Consider the following 22,520-nt stretch of genomic DNA (forward strand, 5'->3'; position numbering starts at 1 on the left):
CCGAAACCGCTGTAGTTTATGACTTTGTGCTGAACTTCCGGTGCACTTATGAGGTTGTTGATTGATTTCGCCGTTTATTTACTCCGAGTCTACAAACACAACAGGCTTCATTTTGGTAGTCATGGAATGTCTTATCTCGCGCGAGTTTAACAAAGCTTACAAGTGCCATCTTTACATAATTTCTCTCCCCCTTTGCTTGCCCGTGTCTGTTTTTCATTTAAACTTTTACTTGTCCGACCCTAGAGACATAATTATACACATTTTCTTTCCGAAAGTCAGAGGGACTTGCAAACTGAGCCGAGTCTAATGCGGTGAAAAAAACACAATTAAATGCTTGCTTAAAACATTTGGTAAACACACAGACATGCACAGTGGCGGTTCTACATTGAATTACACCCTGCGCGAGACCCCCTTCGAGCTTCAGGAATTTTTTTAAACCAAAATTTGTATAAAGATGATTCTCAAATATGTTATGAAAGATATAATGGAATGAATTGATACACCATTTAACTTTATGTAAAATGGCCATAAATTAATATTCCCATTCAATGCAATGTATCTAATTTGCATATCAATGTGTTCTTGGAGCAACATTTAATGAAAAAAAAAGAAGTGTAATAATTGGAGTAATAATTGGCAACATTTTAATAATAATATATAATATTTCATAGGAATATTGATGTATAATTTATTTCCATATTCACTTGTTGTGTATCCCAAAATGCCTGATAAACATGATTTAAGTCCTGATGTCCTCTACAGTGGACATGTATGAAATCAATGTCCTGTTCTGTAACAGAAAGTCATTTTTTGATTTGAAACCCCATAACGTTTTGACATAATGTCTGAGATGTTGGTTTATGAAATACATTTTGAAAAAAAAGTCAGATTTAAATTATAATTACACAGATTTGAAAATTCCTTTGGCTAATTGCAGGGCCTAATGTTAACCCAACTGATGGAAATAAATAATAACTGAACTTGTAACAGTTTTGTTGCAAAGCACAATATTATTAGATCTCGTGTTTGTTGAGTTAATTATTGTTGTATAAGCATAGCAAGCATCACAGCAAAAAGGCTAACAAATTTAAGAGTTATACCCACCAATTAACATTAGCCCTTCATTCATGACGTGGATGATGTTAATTGGTGGGTACTGGACCGCTACTGGACATGCAACTAACTGTATCATATGGATGTTTAGCCATATAGGCCTATACTTTCGAGATGGTTTAATTGTAATGTTTTAAATATATTACACAAAAATTGGTGGTTTATACCCGAAGGCCTTAAGCAACTTACAAATAGACATATTACTGTTCTCGAAAAAGTTATAGGCTATATTCTGTTACAGATCAGCTAATTAGGGTTTGGAGTGTTATAGTAGCCTATAAACAGTTAGGCATTTTATATTTAACTTGTGTTTTATCAACATAATTTTTTATTTATAAAGTACACACGTTTATTATTATTATTATTATTATTATTATGTATAAAGGAAATATGACAGTTATGTTTATTTACTCGCCCACATGTCGTTCCAAACCTTTGCAACGTTCTTTCTTGGAACAAACAGAAATTTTGAAGAATGTGCTGGTCATTCTTTTATATTCCGTGTCAATGAATGGGGACTGAAAATGTCGAACTCGCCATAAAATATAAGAAAAGCAGTCAATAAAACGCATAAACTTCGTAGGGTCTTAGTTTTGGTCTGCTCTTCACATAAAGCTATAATATGGCTTTCAAAGTTTCTTAATAACCTAACACGTGATGTCTGCGTTCCTTTTTGAGACTTGCTATCAAGTCGATCACTGTTCACTGTCAAAGACATTCTTCGAAACTTGAGCTTTTCACAGAAGAACGAACGTCATGCCGGTTTGAGGGTGAGTAAATGATGACAGGACTTTTATTCGGGGGTGAACTATTCCTTTAAACCTGAACCGCAGCTTTTCCACAGCAGCAGGGCCGAGTTAACTGTCAGTCAAAGTGACGTCAGTCGCGCCGAGGCACAGCGCTAGTGCGCGCTCCGAGATCCCCGTTAACTGGGCGCACACGCAAGTGTCACCATGATCAGCCTTATATGGGGTGGATCTTAAATCATAACTGCAAGATGAAGACGTGATCATACGGCACATCCTTCTGAGCGCAGCATCACAGACTTCCCTCGCGATCCTGAACGCTCCGCGCTGCACAATACTACACCACGGCGCGGCCAGACTGCCTACAGCTGCCAGGCGGGCAGGCGCAGGCTGGAAGGGGGGACGCATCTATTTTTTGCTAATAATAATAAGCAACAAAATGAAGCGGAGAAAGATGGTGGTGGCGGCGGGCTTCTGCCTCTCCTTCTTCACGGGCACGCTGATGAATTTATTGTTCATCCCGGGATTCGAGCACCACGGCGAGCGCGTGCATCGCCACCACCACGAGAACCAGCAGCAGCCCGACGCGGACGCTCCTGCCGGGCTTCGCGTCGACGAGCTGCCACCCGTCGAAACGGCAACCGTCGGCCGACTCCCGGAGCTCCAGCGGCAAATACGCGAGCGATTGGACGAGATTCTCCGGTACCGTCAGAAACCGGCGCACTGGGTCGGCACCGGACCGCTGGAGCGCAGGCGACTCATGGACTTGGAGCAACGCGGCGAGTGGGAAACATACAAAGGAATACGCGAGCGATTGGACGACCAAAAACAGATACAAAGGAATAATTACAATCAGTCTCAACCGACTCCCGCTGTATCCATAGCAACAAAATCACACCGGGAGATTACGCGCGCGTCGGTGCTCGGCTGCAGCAGTATTGATAACGTGACCAATGTCCAGTATCTGGGCTCGGGATACACAAAGGCGGTGTATAAAGCGACTCTGAACAGCAGCTTCTCCGTCGCGTTAAAATCGGTGGATTTTGGGGGTCACGATATGGAGAACTGTGTGAAGAAATACGGGTCGTCGACGGACTGCTACAAACTCGCATCCTTCAAAATTGTCAAGGAAATGACGCTGATGGAGAGACTGCAGCACCCTAATATTCTCAAGGTAAAAAAAATCGGCTGTAATTTAATAAAGCAAATCCAGATCATATTATTAGCTCATTTGAAACCACACTTTACACTGTGTGCACACTAAAACGTTTTCGTCATTATAATACTCTTTCCATCTGTTTAAATGGTCACAACGATTTCTATCAGTTCTACCAAATTTTACGAATTTTCAACTCATTAAACGAGAATTTCTTCACCAGCAATTTAATTCAAAGTAGCTGAATCGGTGTAATAACCTATAACGCATTACTTTGATGATTATGGCAAAGATAGTTTTAGGCTAAATGTTAGTGGATTAAATTTTGCATTGTGTATTTACACGAGTAACATAAAATAATAATAATAAAAAAATAAAAAAATAAACCCATTAATGTAATACTATGGAATTAGGTTTAAATGCTTGTAAATGCTCACTGTTATAATGTTGAAGCGTATGGGTAACATGAACACGCGTGCACATTATAATTGTATCAGTTAATGGGCTCATTAAAGCGATTCTGAAGCAATATCCAAAGATAAAAAAAAGAGTAGGCTATAACCCAACAGGCATCAGGCATTTCCAATGAAAACCCGCGTGTTTAATTACTGTGTGTGAATTTCATGTGTGAATATTTACGCCTGGAGCATCTAAATCAACATAAGTTCGAGGTGTGTGTGTGTTTGTGTGTGTGTTAGTAATTAGTCTATCATTCAATCAACAATGACTAAAAATGGCTATTGGCTCATCGTCCGCGTATCAAGTCCCCAGTTTTAGGGCGCTCAGAAACGGCTGTGTTTTGCCTTGTGTGTCATTTATTTGACATGAGCGGTTGTGTAGTTGTTCAAGTCGTAATCAGCTCTTGTAAACATAAGCGAACGAGGCTCTGAAATTAACAGCCCTCGTTTATCTTCTGCCTCGGTCTTCAGGCAGCCTCAGAAATTAACCAGGCTATGTCCAAAATAAAATAAATAAAATAATACTGACAGACTTAAAACTGCATTTTAATTTAATTTAATTGATGAATTAAATTAAATTAGTCAATATGATCTTTTTTAACGGTGACAAAATTATTTAGTAGGCCTTTAGTTATGGGTTTAGTGCTTCTACTGATACAGTGCAGCTAATATGAAGTAGATTTTGATTCATAAATAAATCAGATCAAGTTGAAATGGTAAAACTGTTTATGAAAATCAGTTTTAAAAGGTAAATATCACATTTTAATAAACATGTGTTTTCTGGGAATCAGTCCAACCACTGCAGAATCCATAAATTAAAACAGTTTACATCTTGGTGTTTAGTTGTGTGTAATATCCGAGAGAGTTTTGTTGATATATCTCATAAGCCTGATATGTATTTGGCCTACAGTGGAACACATCCCCCACATGGCTACAGAGGCATGGTTCATTTAATATCAAAATAGCTGTAACCATTGAGATCCTGTTATTGAAGGCTTTATCAGAAGCTGTATGTAGATTGGCGCCACCGACCTGATTTCATTCTGTGCGCTCGCAGCAGGGGACCAACGGTGCAAGACCCCAGTTAATGAACTCACACAAAAGGCAGTTTATAGGCTAAAGAACATCATCAGCATTATATCTCACTGCATACACAAAGACATAATGCTCTAAAGTGATCAAAGACAGCTGCCACAAAATGCCATTAAGTCTATTGAAGTTAAATTCGTCACTTTTTAGTATCTAAATATGAACAACTTTTTAAACATAAAACAGGTTCACAAAATTCACAAAGCACTCTATATTCTTGGTTTGAAATGATAGCTCAACATTGTATATATATATATATATATATATACATATATATATATATATATATATATATATATATATATATATATCTATATATATATATATATATATATATATAGATATATATATATATATATATATATATAGATACATATATATATATATATATATATATAATATATATATATATATATATATATATATACATATATATATATATATATATATACATATATATATACATATATATATATATATATATATATATATATATATATATATATATATATATATATATATATACATATGCAGTGCTGAGCTGAGCTGTCATATATATGTATTTATTGCATGAATCCAAATTAAATGCGGCCTCAATTCGGTCTTGTAATTTTTTTTTTTTTGTAAGCCTACACCTTTTGATTGATTTGAACTCAAATAAACACTATACAAATATGGAAAATATTTCATATTTAGACTTATCTACAATGATTATTTATGCCGCTTTTGTATTTGTAATCTTTTTTTACAGATTTTTTCTTATTTGTCAAAGAAACAAATTATCTTAATTTAAAGACAGAACAGGCATAAACCTGTAAAGTATAGGTTTAGTGTAAAGTTTCTTATATTTATTAATGATCTATTTATGTATCGTCTATTTTACATTTTAAATTAACTTTGTTAAGTTTGACATAATAACACCCAATTAAGTCGTTCCTAACAGTGACATTGTTCAAATAGCCAGCTGACGTTTTAAAAACTTTAGTTGTCGTTACACATGCAAGCTCAGATGGAATTTATTCCCCATTACATTTCAAGTCTTTTACAAATACCAATATGTGTAATTATTGACTTGAATATGGGCGTCAGCTCTGATGCATGCCTCATTCTGTAGTCAAGTGCCACGTCTCACTTTAAATTTACCACTTTTAATTTATTAATGGTAGGAGGTTTAGAGCAGGCAGTTTGGCGTTGTTATTAATTATTCATCCCATAATACCTCTTTCTATAAACCTTTAATGATCAAACACATACACAGATATTCCTATAGATATAAGTATTAATAAACAACCCATGTAGTCGGCACCTCCCTTGGTTCTTCACCCTCTCACATAACCAATCAGGCCCGGAAGTGTTGCTTTTCATTTGCTTTGGCAGCCGATCAAACACAGCTTTTTATGGCTTTTTTTTATTTTTTATAAGTTGTGAGGTCAGAGGTGAGAAGATACGATGCGGCAGGCTGATTAGCACCAGGCCGGGTTCACTCAGAGTGCACACAAAAGGATCTACACAGGTCTGCCTGCCATTGGCCTGAAAGAGGGAGGTCACACTGCAGTGACGTCTCTACTCGGTTTTCCAGGGCAGATTCTGAAGTCTTTAACTAACATGTCTGTCAAGCAGATCCCCGTCTTCCTCTTACAAGCGAGGGCAACACCTGTTATGTAAACAGTCATGATTGGTAATGGTGGTGCTGGATTTGTGTGGACAGGGAGAGTGAGCTTATTCATGTACATTTGCCATGTCAGCACTAATGTGCATTGGATTAATTTGAAGACACAATAGAGAAAGATGCAAAATGGTGTGTTCCTGTTTAAAGGGATAGTTCACCGCCACCTATCTCTCAAATGGACCGTTGACACTCCTAATTGAGATTGTAGATAGAGTTTTAATGGTCCATTTGAGAAATAAGTGGTGGTAATGCACTTATAAGTCTGCGATCTGCCGTAAAGCAAGAAGAAGAAGATGTGTCACGCGCCAGATGTTGATAACGTGCTCAGGACAGTTTGGACATTGCGTGAATCAGAAGTAAAAAAAAAAAAATACGATATAAATACTTTAGTTTCTTGCACAGACTGATCGTTTTGTGTCTTTACACATCAATGTACGAGCCGCAGCGTTTAATTTGGTTTTGTTTGTGTATATTTTTTGACTCTCAAAGTCGTGATTCCCATTCATTGCCATTATATGACTGACAGACTGCAACGGTTTAAGTTAAAAATCTTCGTTTGTATTCTACTGAAGAAACAACATCACCTAAATCTTGGATGCCCTGGAGGTAAGCAGATAAACATAAAATTTTCATTTTTTTTTTTGGTGAATTATCCCTTTAATAACCACCAAACACCATTGTGTTTAGTTAGTTTTAAGTATTAAATTCAAAGAATAGTTTGCATAAAAATTACATTTTTGTCATCTTTTAGTCAATTCATGACGTTTCAAATCCATATGACTTTCTCATTTCTGTCAACACTCAAAAGGAGATATTACACAGAACGTGTGAGCTGCTCTTTTTCCATACAAAACAAAAGAGGATGGTGATTTAAGCCGATAGCATACATTGGTTCTTACGCATACACTAGGGTATGCATACTGTTTGCATTCTCAAACTCAAATTTCACATTTCTAACCCCTCCTACAATAAAAAAGTGCACTGTTTAGTTTGTCCACAAGGTGGCAACACTGCAAAAGCCTGTTGTTTCACAGTCAAAAAGCAAACAAATGAAATGGAGCAACAACAACAAACTACTGAAGATGCAACAACAATAGATGGGTTGACAAGCATTTGTGTGAGAGGGTTAAGAGATACTCACGACTGTTGGTTAAACAAGTACAAAGACATGTTATCAGTCATAACTTCTGGAGAGAAATGGTGCAGATGCTGGACAAGAATGGCACTTTTTGTAGTGTGTATGTATTGAATGAATGTGTTCGCACATGTTATGAAATGGAGTATGCTGAAGCCCACAGTATACTTTAGCTGTCCGTGTTCCGGGATGTTTTGCGCGATGTCCGTGTGATGCAAGTTTCGTCATCAGAAGTGTCATCAGTACCCAATTTTTGTGTTCGTGTGGACAGTCCATGTACAATAGCACAGGTTTTGGTGTGTTACTTTTACAAAGCTATCATATGTCTTCAGATGACTTGGAATACACAGTCATATGGGCTAATTTTATAGTGCTTTTTTGACTTTTCTGAAGCTTGACAGTATCCAGTTTCCTTTTGCAGTGTCAGCTTGGATGTTGTCTAACATTTCATCTTGTGTTTCATTGACTTTAAGTAATAATATAGGGTTGGAACAGCATGAAAGTGAAGAATTGATGCCAAAATGTTAATTTTATGTGTGAAAAGTTCTCTGGAGTGTTTGTATATATGGAAAGGCATTTGAAATGGTGTGTCAGGCAATCTGCAACACAGCTTGGGGGCCTGATTAGGGTGGTCTTGCACTGGGATTATGTTTACATTAGCATGTCATTCTGTTAACTCTTCAGATTCTTAGTCGAGTCCCAAAATACACACACACACTGCAGGGTAATCAGTAACCTGCTAATGTGAGCATGTAACATGTGAATGTGAAAGCTGGGCGTTCTAAACACAGCGGCCCCCAGGGTCATTTTTAAGATGGGAGTGAGACGAAGAGTTTTAGTGCTAGACGCAATTAAACACGGGTTAATACTTTAACCTCTTAGTTTGTCAGGAAGAAGAAAGTGCCTGGGATCCAGTCAGCAACAATTGTATATCTACATTTAAAATAATAGTTTTAACCTGAAAATTAACATTCTTTCATTATTTAATCACCCTAAAGTTGTTCTAAACTTGTATGATGTAGTTTCTCCATGGAATACAGAACAGTATAGAACTTGAGCGAAAATAACATGATGATTTTTATCTCATTGTGTGTTTGAGAAATCAATCTCACCGGAGTGCCGGCGAGGAGTTTCTGAGGTTGGGATTGTAGTGTTAAAGACTGTGTTAAAATCCCGAGTCCTGAGAAAGAGTTCAGAACAGGAGGATTGCGGGAGGAAATGAGTTGAGGATGGGGATGAATTCTGCTGGAAGAACTCTGAATGCTCTGTCCTGCTCATTCTAAAACACTCTGCTCTCTGTTTATTTTAGTAGGCAGGAACAGGTTGATGAGGAAATCAGCTTGTCTTTTTTTCCACAGTGTGATCGCTTTGCTAAAAAGATCCATGCGATTTTCAAAGGGCAGATTCACAGATTGGGGATTCAGAAAATAAATAAATCATGTATACAGTTCAAGATGAATACATTTCGCTGCGCTTCTGTCATAGTGTTAGTTTATTGGAATTTAGATTAGAGGTGTTTGTCATTGCAGTCTTGAAAGATCCCAAACTCAACTTGCTGAGTCATGTGAAGCAAACCATGCACAGAACCAGGCGCTTGAGTGAAAACGTCTGAAGCCTTTGAACACTTTGGCAGTAAGATTTAACAATTTTACATTTCTCTGTTAGGGCCTTAATAAGTCTGTTTAATGTTCGCTGATCAATTTTAGAGGCAAGGGAAAATGACTCAGAACTTTTTCCAGCGGCGTTCTTTCAGAAACTTTGATTAAAACAAGGTGGTAAAGCTCATTCCCTGAACTCACTTTTATTCATTCTTGCTTTCCCTCTCAGAATCCCTCCACGCACACATTTCAATCTGAACCCAGCTATAACTCAGCACGTGGGCTGTCCGGTCAGTGTCAAGCCCCTGTTACTGAGCAGCTCTTGTTCCCGTGGACAGTCCATGTCTTCACTGACCGTAGACGCTGGCTTTCACTCCGCACTACTATTTCATCTCTGGGCAAGCACAGCCGTCTCCGTGACCATTTTGATTTGTTGCCAGGGTGTCCTCATTAAACGTTCGCGGTAGGGTTCTGAGTGAATGTGTGTTAATGGCACTTAACAGATATGCTTTTGTGAAGACTATTGAGCATCTGTATGTCCGCACACGTGGCACCAGTGAGGAGAATTTTTGAAGAACAGGAGCTGATGAAGTTGCTATTTTTTTTTAAGTGTATGTTATTGATCTTAATGTGAACATATAGTGCATGATTAATTTTTTAATCTCGTAATTCTTAATCAAAGTATTATAACTCAATCTTTCAGTGACACAACAGATTCACTGGTGACATATGCTGGACATTTAGTCCACTGAAACTCTGCACCTCACTTACAAATCGGCAATCTCACATTCAGATCTGCCTTCATCCAATCAACAAAAGAAAGTTAGATGCAAGTCCTTGCTCCACGTTTTTCTTTTTTCTTCTTTACATCACAATCAGGAAGAACAGATCTGTCGCTACGTCTGTTTCATTGTGATTTTAACATTTTATGCTAGAACTTTCTTTGTAGAATTTTGTTCCTTGTACCACTTTTTATGCTCTTGAGTGCAAGACAAAATAGAATTTGTACTTTTTATGTTATTGATTGTATGTATATATATATATATATATATACATATATATATATTAAATGAGTACTTTTTTATAGAGAAGAACCAAAATGCATTATTAAAAAACAGAAAATTTTTGTTTTTTTTTTTGGAAAATCTGAAAAATCACTCAATTCAGATTAGACTGTAAAATGCCAATAAATATGCACCTTTAATCATAAGTTATTAGTGATATTAATTTCTATGTTTAAACAGCTTACAGTTAATGAACTTATCACATTATTGTTTCATTCTGATTATTATTAATACATGTAAGTTTTTTATTGAATTGGTATCTTTTATCATATTGCCATTGTTGTTGTTTTATGAAAGCAGTAAGCCATGTTGCATTACAGTGATTTTAATCTCTACCACTTACCTGTAGAAAAATCATGGTGTAACACAATCTATTGTAGCTCACTGTTTTAAAGGCTGCGTCTCAGTCTGAGATGGCCACTCAAATGCCTGTATAAAAAAGTACTATGGCTGTACCATGGTAAAATCATAGTATCAGATGGTATGATGATAATATGATATACACCATAGTACTGAATGGTTACCATATTTATATACCCCAGTACTTTAAAGAACACAATGGTATGTGTCCAAAAAAAAAAAAAAGAAAAAAGAAAAGTGGCCAGCAATGTGAAAGACACAGCTCTTCAGATCAGACTGTTGGCCACTCTACTTCACTCCTCCCTCAATGATTCTGCTTACTCAGTCTTTCCTGAAAATTGAGAAAAAGCTTCCAAGGAATCTGCAAAACAAACAAATAGATACTAACTTCACCCATCTCTTTTATATTGCTTACATGCACAGAAATGAAACAGATCTGGAATTCAGTCAGTGCTCAAGAGAGCAAACTCTGCGCTTAGCACATGCAGCTGGATGAGAACGTTCAGACCAAAAACTAGCTGAAATGAGAAAAATCTTTCTGGTGCCCTTGGTGGAATTAGCATCTGGTACAAAGCAGCTCTGGACAGATACAAAGTTTTCATTGTAAGTGAACTGGACAGGGCGAGTTGACCCTTGAGCTTGCGTCAGTCAAAACAGCATCGTGTGGCTAGACAGACAGCAGCGTTCCTCCGTGTGCAGATCTGTCTTATTCCCAGCAAGCAGCCGTGGAGTCTGCAGCACACACACACACACACACACACACACACACACACACACACACACACACACACACACACACACACACACACACACACAGTCGCTTGCATTTTAGATGAATCATGCTGATAATAGTCATTAGTGTGTGTTTAATCTCAAATAGGCCCTTTGCTTTCTCGGAAAGACTTGCTCTACAAGCCTGTCTGCACACAGATCTTAGATCAGATTGGTCCTGTTCCTGCTTCATATCAGAGGCTAAACTTGTTCAAGATCCTCCCACAGGGACAGTTCTAAAGATCCAGAGTTGTTGTCCTAAAGTTGATATTGATTGAGATAGCCAAATGAGATTGTATCTTGGGAGCTGTCAGAAATTACATTGTACACTGGCCAAAACGTTTTCTGAATTTGAGCGTATACGGCAGCTTCTGCTGATCACCAGTTAAATTTACTGCCAAGATGAGATTGTTATTTTCCAGTGTTTTTGTCCTAAACAAAGAAAAGTGACTAGTTTTTACCACAGACAGACATCTAGCTTTTCTGAGACTATTTTAGACAAATTTATTACCAAAAAAAAAAAAAGACTATTATTGCAGATTTGTTTTTATTTTTTTTTACATAAATTGTCACATTGAAATGAATGCTGACATAATACATAAACATAATACAATGTAAAAAAAAAAAAACTCTTAATTTCATTTCAATTTTATTTATTTTTTATTAATAATGTTAATAATTATTATTTTATATGACTATTTTAATGATTTTTGTGGTGTGTCATTCATAGATCCATTTGTACATAGATGCTCATAGTGACCTTAATACAGCACTTTATGTAGTATGTTTTTCCCCTGTTGTTGGTGTTTCTGGAATAGGGCCCAGTGTACATGTACTAGGCAACATAACATCAAGTGTGCTGTCACTGGACAATTTTAGCATTGCCAGTGTATCAGCTGGAGGTGTTATGTATTGTTAGCCAGTGTGAATGATATGACTAAATTAAGGAATAGACATTTGCATGTACCGACACAGATTTTGAAGTTTATAATTACGGTACAGATGAATGTGGAAATGAACTCGTTAACTTACATAACTGAAACACCCATTTGGCTGTGCAGTAATATAATGGGTCGTTTTCTCCATCCGACCTCCCGACATTACTGGCCGGCGTTTTTCCTTTAATGCTGGTGATGGCTCTCACGGTACAGCCGGTCACACAGCCATAGATTGTTTTCTTTTTAGATGAAATTTCATGCTGTTTAATTTTAACTAGCTTCCTTGGCTTGAATTAGCTTAGGAAAATGTTTCTGTAAGCAAAGAGCCAAATTCTGCACTGCTAAGAGCCCGTCATGGCAGGCCGAAGGAAACAGCCTGATAGCAGTGGCCGTAACATATAGTCCTCCCCCACAAAACAAACAAGCACATGCCAGCGCAACGTTTCCTGATTACAAGCTGTAGTAAGTCTGTCTGCTCCCATAATGCCTGCTACAATCCCATTTATTTGCTTTGATATATTGATAATTTTTTATTCATGTATTTTGTTTCTTGAACTCATAATTATTTCCATTTATCACACACACACGCTTTAGCCAGCTTGGCTTCTCCAGCCAAATTTGGAGTCAAATTCAACACAGTGCTGTTATCTGATGGATGCTCTCGTGTCTGCGCTCTCTCCTGCAGCTGTACGGCTACTGCTACCAGGATAGCAATGATATAAAGGACACGGTGACGGCCATCACGGAGCTGGGCAGCCCTCTGGAGATGATCCAGCTGCTGCAGACGCCCTGGGAGGAGAGATTTAGGGTGAGTCACTGCTCATATCACGCATTCCATCTAGTGCTTGTCTGGAGGAACACAGAGGCTTCAATTAGCCTTATCAACATGAACAACTGCGAACAAATTGACTCACTGATTTTTCTAACATTACTGTAATAAAAGAATTAAAGGTTATTGTGAATGAAAGATTATTCATGATATTGTAAAATATTTTATACAGTGGGGCCCAAAAGTCTGAAACCAAATTAAAAATCTGATTATTTAGTTAAACCTAGAAATAAATAGAAAGTTTTAGAATTTTTTTATTATAAAAAGATAAAAATATGTATGTAAATATATAACTTTAATGCAGTGTATTAAAGAAAATAAATGTTACTGTGAATTAACGATTATTCATGGCATTGTACAATATTGTATATAATGGGGCCCAAAAGTCTGAAACCTAATGAATATCCAATTGATTGATTGATTGATTGATTGATTATTTATTTAAAGCTAGAAATAAAGAGAAAATGTAAAAAATAAAAATAAATAAATAAACAAAACCCCTTAATGTTAATTTTCCAATTTAACCTTTCCCCCCCTTTTTTCGAAGAATTAAAGGTTATTGTGAATTGACATTATTTATGACAAGGTAAAATATTATATACAATGGGGCCCAAAAGTCTGAAACTGTACTGACCATCTGAAAAACTTGATTGATTGATTGATTTAAGCTCAGAAATAAGTAGAAAGCTTTAGAAGTTTTAATTTAGAATTTTGGGGAAAAAATAAAATAAATAAAAAAGAAACTTTTTTCATTCATCTTTAAAAAAAAAATTAAAGGTTATTATGAATAACTTTAGAAGTTTTAATTTAGAATTTGGAGGAAAAAATAAAATAAATAAAACAATTTTTGAATTATATATAAGATTTTTATATTTTTTAATTTAATTATTTTTTTATTGATTATATTGTTGTTTTTTTTTTTTTTCTTTTAATTTATGTTGTGATTATAATTTGTTTTTTTTTTTGTGGGGGGATTGGTTAATTTTGAACTCCACTTATTACATATTATTTCAGAAAGATGAATAGATTGGGAGAGGCCCAAAGATACAGCCCATTTACCCTGTATAAACAAACAGGGGAACCAAATTATATTCATTTCATAAAATTACTACCATTTCATAATGCACTTATGTAAACATTTTTAATGACTTCAACCCAGTCAGCCAGCCGCTAACTATGTTTTCTGTGAAACCATGGGACAGCGGTTCCTCATACCCAGTCATGGTGCTCATGTGGGTAATAAATGTGACATATCCTAATCCCACGCCTCTTCTCTCCCCTAATAATTCCTTCAACAGTGTTTCTATAATGAAACACTTACAAAAAAATCAGTCCATGCTGGTAGAGTAGACAGCGTTAAGCCTGTCTGATGCAGCGTTTCTAGAGAGCTGGCTGTGTGGGATGTCCCGCACTCTACTCTCTCTGAGCTTCCTGTTAGGCTTCTGCCTGATAGACCCGGCTGATCGCTATCGCCGTGGCAACCTCCCATAATGATTTGCTATGACTTCCTGTTTCCAGAGCTCATCCTGTGAAGAGGATGAAACTGAAAGTCCCAATGAGCCCTTCCTCTGATAACAGACAGTTTTTGACATGAATGTACTTTAAAAAAGACATACAATAAAATGTGGGCTTTAAATGAGGTCAATGTTATGTTTAATAATCATTTAAATATATGTATACAGAATTAATATGTTCAGATTATGAGATTACAAGATAGCACAGACCAAAGCTAAAGTCATCACTAGGAGTGTTTTCTACTGGCCTATCACACACGTACACACCCAACATAGATTCACAAAAATAAAGACCAACACACTTGCTGCACAAAAGCCAAGGCGCTCGGTAAACATCTATGCCTTTATAGGGAATGCAGCACACTTGTCTACATGTCAACACAGCATTATACAGTTCAACAGAACAATTCATCACTCTGCTTTAGTTTCAGAAGACTTTACCAAGCGTTACCAATTCCAGTCTGTGGCAGTCTTTCCATTTCCATAACTCATTCCTACCATAGTATTCTGCTAAATATATATTTATTAGACTCATATTTCAGAGTGATTTTTCAGTCAGACTGAATGATTTTCCAGTCTAAAACAATAAAGCCTTTTTATGAGAATAAGACAAGTGTCTTTTTGTCCCTGCTGTTGATTTTCTCATGGTTTTATTGCCTGACCTTCTCTTCTCAATTTTTTTTCTTCTATTTTTAGACATTTTATGAATTCCTTTAATATAATTTACACTGTACTAGTGTTTTGAATGTGTGTGTGTGTGTGTGTGTGTGTGTGTGTGTGTGTGTGTGTGTGTGTGTGTGTGTGTATGAATTGTTCCATCAGGTACAGTTCCAAATTATGTCAGTCAATCCTTTGACAAAATGTGTGCAGTTTTTTGATTCTATATAAGAGGTTCCACACTACTCACAATTTGTTTATGAATGATATAAAACTGACTGATTGCAATCATTAAATAGTGTATTCAATATCCATAATATCTACACTGGAGATTGTATTAAAGGGATAGTTCATCCAAAAAGTCTGTCATTAATTACTCACCCTCATGTCGTTCCAAACCCATAAGACCTTCGCTCATCTTCTGAACACAAATTAAGATATTTTTGATGAAATCCGAGAGCTTTCTAACCCTGCATAGACAGCAATGGAACTGACACGTTCAAGGCCCAGAAAGGTATTAAGGACATTGTTAAAATAGTTATTGTGACATCAGTGATTCAACCTTAATTTTATGAAGCTACGAGAATATTATTCTATAGTTCTTCTTTGTCAGTATGGTAAAGGAGATGGGAAAACTGGAATTTCTTCCTCTTCTTTTGCCTCTGCAACATAAATATCAGAGACATGTATGTATTTTAGACATCCAGTCATATGCTGTATCCGAAAACACTCACTAATTCACCCATTTTCTACTATTTTTTTTAAAGCATGTGACATAGTTCGCTATACGGGTACGAGTGAGCAGAAATTTGTGAATTTGGACAAATCTCACTATAAACAGTACAGTACATTGTGTTTGAGGTTGCACAAGTGTTGCATCCCAAATTAAAAGCTTTTGAATTCCAGAGTGACATTTCTGACTGAACTATTTCCAAATATCAATAATTGGATTAGCAAATTTTGAGATTTCCTGCATTTCTTTGCTGTTCAGACACCAAACAATGGATTTGAGTCAGATCCACAAAATCAGATTTTTGCCTGTCTGAACAAAACCATGTAATTAAGTTCATTCCACATTTTAAAATTGCTAATGCATCCTGTCTCTTTAAGACTGTTATCTACAGTTGCACTCTCTGTGTGCTGCTGGGCTCTTTTTCTCTGTGTGCATGTGGAACCAAGCAGAAACACCTCAGCAATGCTTTAGCAACATTTGAATTGCATATGAGGCACTAATAGACTCTGTAGAGACTGTCAAATCCGTTGACTTCCGAACAGCTCATTTAGGTCCAAAGCCATTTCCTCTGTGCACTGACGAAGCCTTTTATGCCCTCTACAACATGGGCCCGGGAGCGACGACACACCTGTTCACACACCAGCTAAACCAAATACGTGACAAGCAAGCAAGAGTTCACACGCTTGCATTTGTGTACCGATGGAAAAAAAAATGATTGGTGCATTTTTGAGGAAACCAGATCTGTTGGGGTATTTAAGATGGCCTCGCCTACCTTACAATGGCTTTCTCAATGGTTTTACCAAATCTGCCCCACACACAGTCACACAGTATGAGGGGGCTGATCTTTCCCAGTAGTTGCTAATCCAGAGTGTATTAAAAGCAGCTTTTGTCTGTTATGAAAGGCATGGGCAGTGTCTCCTCCACCCCCTCATCTCCACTCTGTTTGCTTCTCTTTTATGTTCTCCTCTATTTCTTTTGGTTGCGTTCACCCCTCTCACTCCTCTTTGTGTCTCTGTCCTCCTCTTCTTTCTCCAAGGCCTTCTAATCCTCTGAACTCTGCCTTTAAGAATGTGGTAGATGTAGGTGTTGCTTGAATGCGAGGTGTCGCCAGCTACCAGAGCTTCAGCTTCAGCTCTCATACCCTCACACAAGTCTTTGGTTCTTTTAATTGTGATGATTTTGGCTCACATTTAACAAAAACCCACCAATTCACTATCTCAACAAATTAGAATACTTCATAAGACCGAAAAAACAACAACAACAACAACACTGTATTATTCAAACAACAACCACTATCTCAACAAATTAGAATACTTCATAAGACCGAAAAAACAACAACAACAACTTCATTTACTGTACATGTACTCAATACTTGGTAGGGGCTCCTTTTGCTTTAATTGCTGCCTCAGTTCATCTCACTGAGTTGGAAGCACAGGTTTCTTTGACAGTGGCTTTCAGCTCATCTGCATTTTTTTATGGTCTCTTGTTTCTCATTTTTCTCTTGACAGTACCCCATAGATTCTCTATGGGGTTTAGGTCTGGTGAGTTTGCTGGGCAGTCAAGCACACCAACACCATGGTCATTTAACCAACTTTTGGTGCTTTTGGCAATGTGGACAGGTGCCAAATCCTGCTGGAAAATGAAATCAGCATCTTCAAAAAGCTGGTCAGCAGAAGGAAGCATCCAAAATATCTTGGTAAACGGGTGCAGTGACTTTGGTTTTCAAAAAACACAATGGACCAACACCAGCAGATGACATTGCACCCCAAATCATCACAGACTGTGGAAACTTAACACTGGACTTCAAGCAACTCTGGCTATGAGCTTCTCCACCCTTCCTCCAGACTCTAGGACCTTGGTTTCCAAGTAAAATACAAAACTTGCTCTCATCTGAAAAGAAGACTTTGGACCACTGGGCAACTGTCCAGTTCTTCTTCTCCTTAGCCCAGGAAAGACTCCTCTGATGTTGTCTGTGGTTCAGGAGTGGCTTAACAAGAGGAATAGGACAACTGTAGCCAAATTCCTTTACACGTCTGTGTGTGGTGGCTCTTGATGCCTTGACCCCAGCCTCAGTCCATTCCTTGTGAAGTTCACTCAAATTCTTGAATCAATTTTGCTTGACAAAACTCATAAGGCTGCGGTTCTCTTGGTTGGTTGTGCATCTTTTTCTTGCAGACTTTTTCCTTCCACTCAACTTTCTGTTAACATGCTTGGATACAGCACTCTGTGAACAGCCAGCTTCTTTGGCAATGAATGTTTGTGGCTTACCCTCCTTGTGAAGGGTGTCAATGATTGTCTTCTGGACAACTGTCAGATCAGCAGTCTTCCCCATGATTGTGTAGCCTAGTGAACCAAACTGAGAGACCATTTTGAATGCTCAGGAAACATTTGCAGGTGTTTTGAGTTGATTAGCTGATTGGCATGTCACCATATTCTAATTTGTTGAGATTGAATTGAGTGAATTGGTGGGTTTTTGTTAAATGTGAGCCAAAATCATCAAAATTAAAAGAACCAAAGACTTAAACTACTTCAGTTTGTGTGCACTGAATTTATTTAATACACGTGGTTCACAATTTGAGTTGAATTACTGAAATGAACTTTTCCACGACATTCTAATTTATTGAGATGCACCTGTATATAATCAAATCTTTCAACCATATCTGTTATTAACTTATTTTAAAGACCCCCCCCCCATTGATCAATATTGGTCAATACTATTGCATTATTATTATTTATATAATTATTATTATTTATGATTTATTAATATTTAGTTGTCATTTCTTATTTTTTTTTACATTTAGGTTGCATTTGCCGTCATCTAACTCATTTTAATTTAGTTAAATTGTGGCCATGATATCTTATTGTTTTTTTTTTTGTTTTTTTAACACGTGTTGTGTAAGTTAGGGATATTTTCATGAATATATAACCTTTCTATAATATATTCCATAATACAAAATAATATATTGCTTTCCATATTGACATTATTGCATGTATCTGCAGATCTGTCTGAGTCTGATGAGGCTGCTGCATTATTTGGCCCATTCCCCGCTTGGGTCTGTCACCCTGCTGGACTTTAGGCCACGGCAGTTCGTTTTGGTGGAGGGAGTGTTGAAAGTGACCGACCTGGATGACGCCAGTGTTGAGGAGACTCCTTGCTCCCCATCTTCTCCTTCAGACTGTCTCATGGAGTTCCCTGCCCGCAACTTCACCCTCCCCTGCCACAAGGGCTGTTGTGAGGGTATCAACGAAAAGAGAAACCTGTACAATGCTTACAGGTGCGTGTTCATGACCTGAGATCTGAGCCAACTTGTGCTTTGCGAGATATTGACATTTTTTCCCCATTTTTCCAGATTTTTCTTCACCTACTTGTTACCCCACAGTGCCCCCTCAGCACTGAGACCCCTTCTAGACAAAATCGTCAACTCTACAGGTGAATGTGATTCCACTACTTAAATTCTGCTCTTATCTCTATGGAAAAAGTCATATCAGCTGGTTTTAGTAGCTGGTCTAAGGTGGTCTATCCTGCCTAACAGTCAAAACTAACATCTTAAACACTGCACATTTGTGCCGAACAAATTCTTATGATTTACTGTTAATTAATTCTGACCAATTTTCACCGTATTTCAGGTGTGTTTATACTTAGTGCTGGATTATGCATTAAGGTGTTTTTTTTTTTCTACACAATATTTATATCTGCTATTTAATTCCATGCAAACTGTAAAAAATAGACTAAGCTATCTATCTATCTATCTATCTATCTATCTATCAACTGTTATCTATTTATCTATCTATATATATATATATATATATATATATATATATATATATATATATATTGTTTATGCGGTTTTAAGCTATAAATATTTACATAATTATTAATGACAGTTTGAAGCATCAATATTTAAAAACCTAGTGTACGTTTTGTACTTAGTGTATGGAAATGTCCCCTTGTATCACTTTAATATGTGTTATTAAGGAATAACACATATTAATTGATGCATTTTCATTTTTCATTTCATCCCTAAAGTTTTTTATGCACGCCTACATTTTTCAACTTAGGAGCACATGTGCTGCTTGGGAGAAAAGTAAGCGTCAAGCAAGGCTTTTTTTTTTGTTTTGTGGAGGTTTGGTTTGATAATAATTTATATACATTCATTCTTTTTATTTACATAGATTTATTTCTCTTTCAGTCCCTGCCAGATTGTCGCTGCCCTTAATTCCTTTCCTTATCTGCTCTATCGCCATGTTCATCAGTATAATGGCATGTCAGATAGCGTTTGAAATCTGTTTTTTCTGGGACACAACAGTCCGTGAAGCCACGGGTAGTGTGGGTGGGCCGGCCTCGATCCTATCTTTCTCTCTCAGTGTCACGAGACATCCACTTCAGCAAAAATGTGACAAAAATGTAAACCATTAATAGCTGAGTTGTTTATGCTGTTTAAATGTGTTTCAGGAGAGCTGATATGGAGCACTGACGAGACTCTGGTTCACCTCGAAAAAGTGCTGGATATCTACAGGAACGGACATTACCTCAAGAATGACACACAGACACACAAAGCAGGTGAGTGACCCAGAGAGATACTGACACACCTTGACCTTTGACATTGCTAAACACTTAATCAAGCTGAATACTACTATGTGTGTCTATGAAAAAATATTTAGGAGCATTAGTGTGACTGACCTGATCAGCATATTTGTGTTTGTGATCAGAGGTTTGATACTTAGTTAATATTAAGTGACTTATATTTTCTGATTATCACTGTTGCCTCATTTCATCAACAAAAATAGTTTGAAATACAGCTGAGCCACTGCACATCTCAGATTGAATCTAGTGAGTCAGTTGCCCATTCATAAAGCCATTCGGACTAATCAAATGAATGAATGAGTCAGTGATAAAATCAGTGATTTGCATCCACCTACTGGAAATTTTAATTTAATTTTTAAAGGATCATAATTAAATATTTCTATAAATAAATAGGAATAATATTTATATTATTAAAGTGAATTGTTTAATAATTTCTATATTCAAGTTTTTATATTTAAAACATTTACCTCAACTTGAATTTATGAACTTAATTGCACTCATGCAAATGTGCTCCTATTTCTGTTTTTTTTTTTTTTTTTTTAATAGGAGTACAAGTGCTCCTAAAAAGAAAAGTAAGTGTTGAGCCCTGTTAATGACCACACAACAGAAAGACAGTCTTCTTACTATGTCCGCAGGAAAATGATGCTGCCTTTTTTGATACCTAATTTGGCAACATCACATTAAATTTTTCACAGATTAAGCAATCCCAGAATGCACTGCACTGAGCTCATTTTTAATCCAAGATGGCAGACAGAGTTGAGAGATATACTTACCATTCAGTGAATAGATTTATTTAATAGATTCAATTAATACAGAACGGTTTTCATTTAATTTTTGAAATTACTTTCTTCATGTGCTAGCACCAAAATCTACTGGAATCCAATCTGTGAGAGTTAGTCGGATCGGCCTTTTGTGTGTTTCTTATGAAGATCTGTAAATTTACTTGTAAAGTTAGCAACAAAAGTTTGTAGATCAAGTTAAGTACAGTCAGCATTCAAAAAAGCTGAAATACTGTAATACGAGTTTGTCAGGAAAATACAGGATTCAATTGCAGGTAACAAAAAGTTTATTACGCCCTCACTGGGCAAAAAAGGAAAACCAAAATGAAGGATCACTCCAAGAGCACCGGCCAAAAAGAAACCTCTCAGCAGGGACCGATCCTAGCGCCTCCCGTGACGCAGCGTCAAAGTCACACCAACCAGAGCGTCATTGGGGACGCAACGTCAAAGTCACACCAATCTGAGCGTCTTTGGGATGCAGCATCGAAGGCTCACCAAACGAGAATGCTTAGAGTGCAGAGAAGAGCTGGAGTCCAGTATCAGGGTCCCAACAGAAATGAGATGCCAGGGCCGAAAGCAAAAAACCAGTAAAGTCTAGTAGAAAGAGAGGGAACAGTTCTAGACAGAAACAAAAAATCAAAACACTTGGAGCCTAAGATAACATAACACGGCAGGGCTAGGCAAACAAGATAGGACAGTCACTAGCAAAGCATTACACAACATACAACGGTCTGACAAAAGACGGAGCACGAGAGGAACTCAAATAGGGGAGAGCTAATGAGGAAAGAGTGGCTACAGGTGTGACAGAACACAGAGAATTAAAGATAACGAGTGGGAGGGGGAAAAGACACCACACTGACAGCAGAACACATGAGCTGCCAAAACAAAACCCCATGTGCTCAGAGACAGGGCACAAGACACAATGACAAATACACCGCAACTCAGACCTAAGTCATGACAGTACCCCCCCCTCCAGCAGCGCCACCAGGCGCAACCGGGAGGGGCTCACCTCGTTGCCGGCGGGAAGTCCTCAATCAGAGTCTGGTCCAGAATATCCCGAGCCGGAATCAAAATCCAACTCCTCTCCTCAGGACCATAGCCCTCCCAGTCCACCAGATACTGGAAACCCCGACCACGGCGTCTAACGTCCAAAAGCTTTCTCACAGTGTAAACTGGAGTACCATCCACTAGACGAAGGGGGGGGGGGGGGTATAGGGGCAGGGACAATGGGATTAAGGGGGACCTAAACACAGGCTTAACCCTGGACACGTGAAAGACAGGGTGAACCCGACCAAGAGTGGGAGGAAGCTTGAGCCGCACTGTCAC

At 37.4% G+C, this 22,520-nt stretch overlaps 1 protein-coding gene across 1 annotated transcript in view; it reads left to right on the top strand.

Annotated features, from left to right (window-relative positions):
• The first annotated feature begins 1,686 nt into the window (after positions 1-1,686).
• The window catches only part of LOC109057755 (extracellular tyrosine-protein kinase PKDCC-like), a 33,682-nt gene continuing 12,848 nt past the window's right edge, over positions 1,687-22,520 (top strand). The window contains exons 1-5 of the mRNA XM_042768492.1: positions 1,687-3,033; positions 12,783-12,905; positions 18,831-19,105; positions 19,181-19,260; positions 20,284-20,391. Coding sequence (XP_042624426.1) covers positions 2,299-3,033; positions 12,783-12,905; positions 18,831-19,105; positions 19,181-19,260; positions 20,284-20,391 — 1,321 coding nt within the window. The 5' untranslated portion in view covers positions 1,687-2,298. The remainder of the gene's footprint in view (positions 3,034-12,782; positions 12,906-18,830; positions 19,106-19,180; positions 19,261-20,283; positions 20,392-22,520) is intronic.

Source organism: Cyprinus carpio, chromosome A13, assembly GCF_018340385.1.
Source record: "Cyprinus carpio isolate SPL01 chromosome A13, ASM1834038v1, whole genome shotgun sequence".
In the NCBI taxonomy this organism is placed as follows: Eukaryota; Metazoa; Chordata; class Actinopteri; order Cypriniformes; family Cyprinidae; genus Cyprinus; species Cyprinus carpio.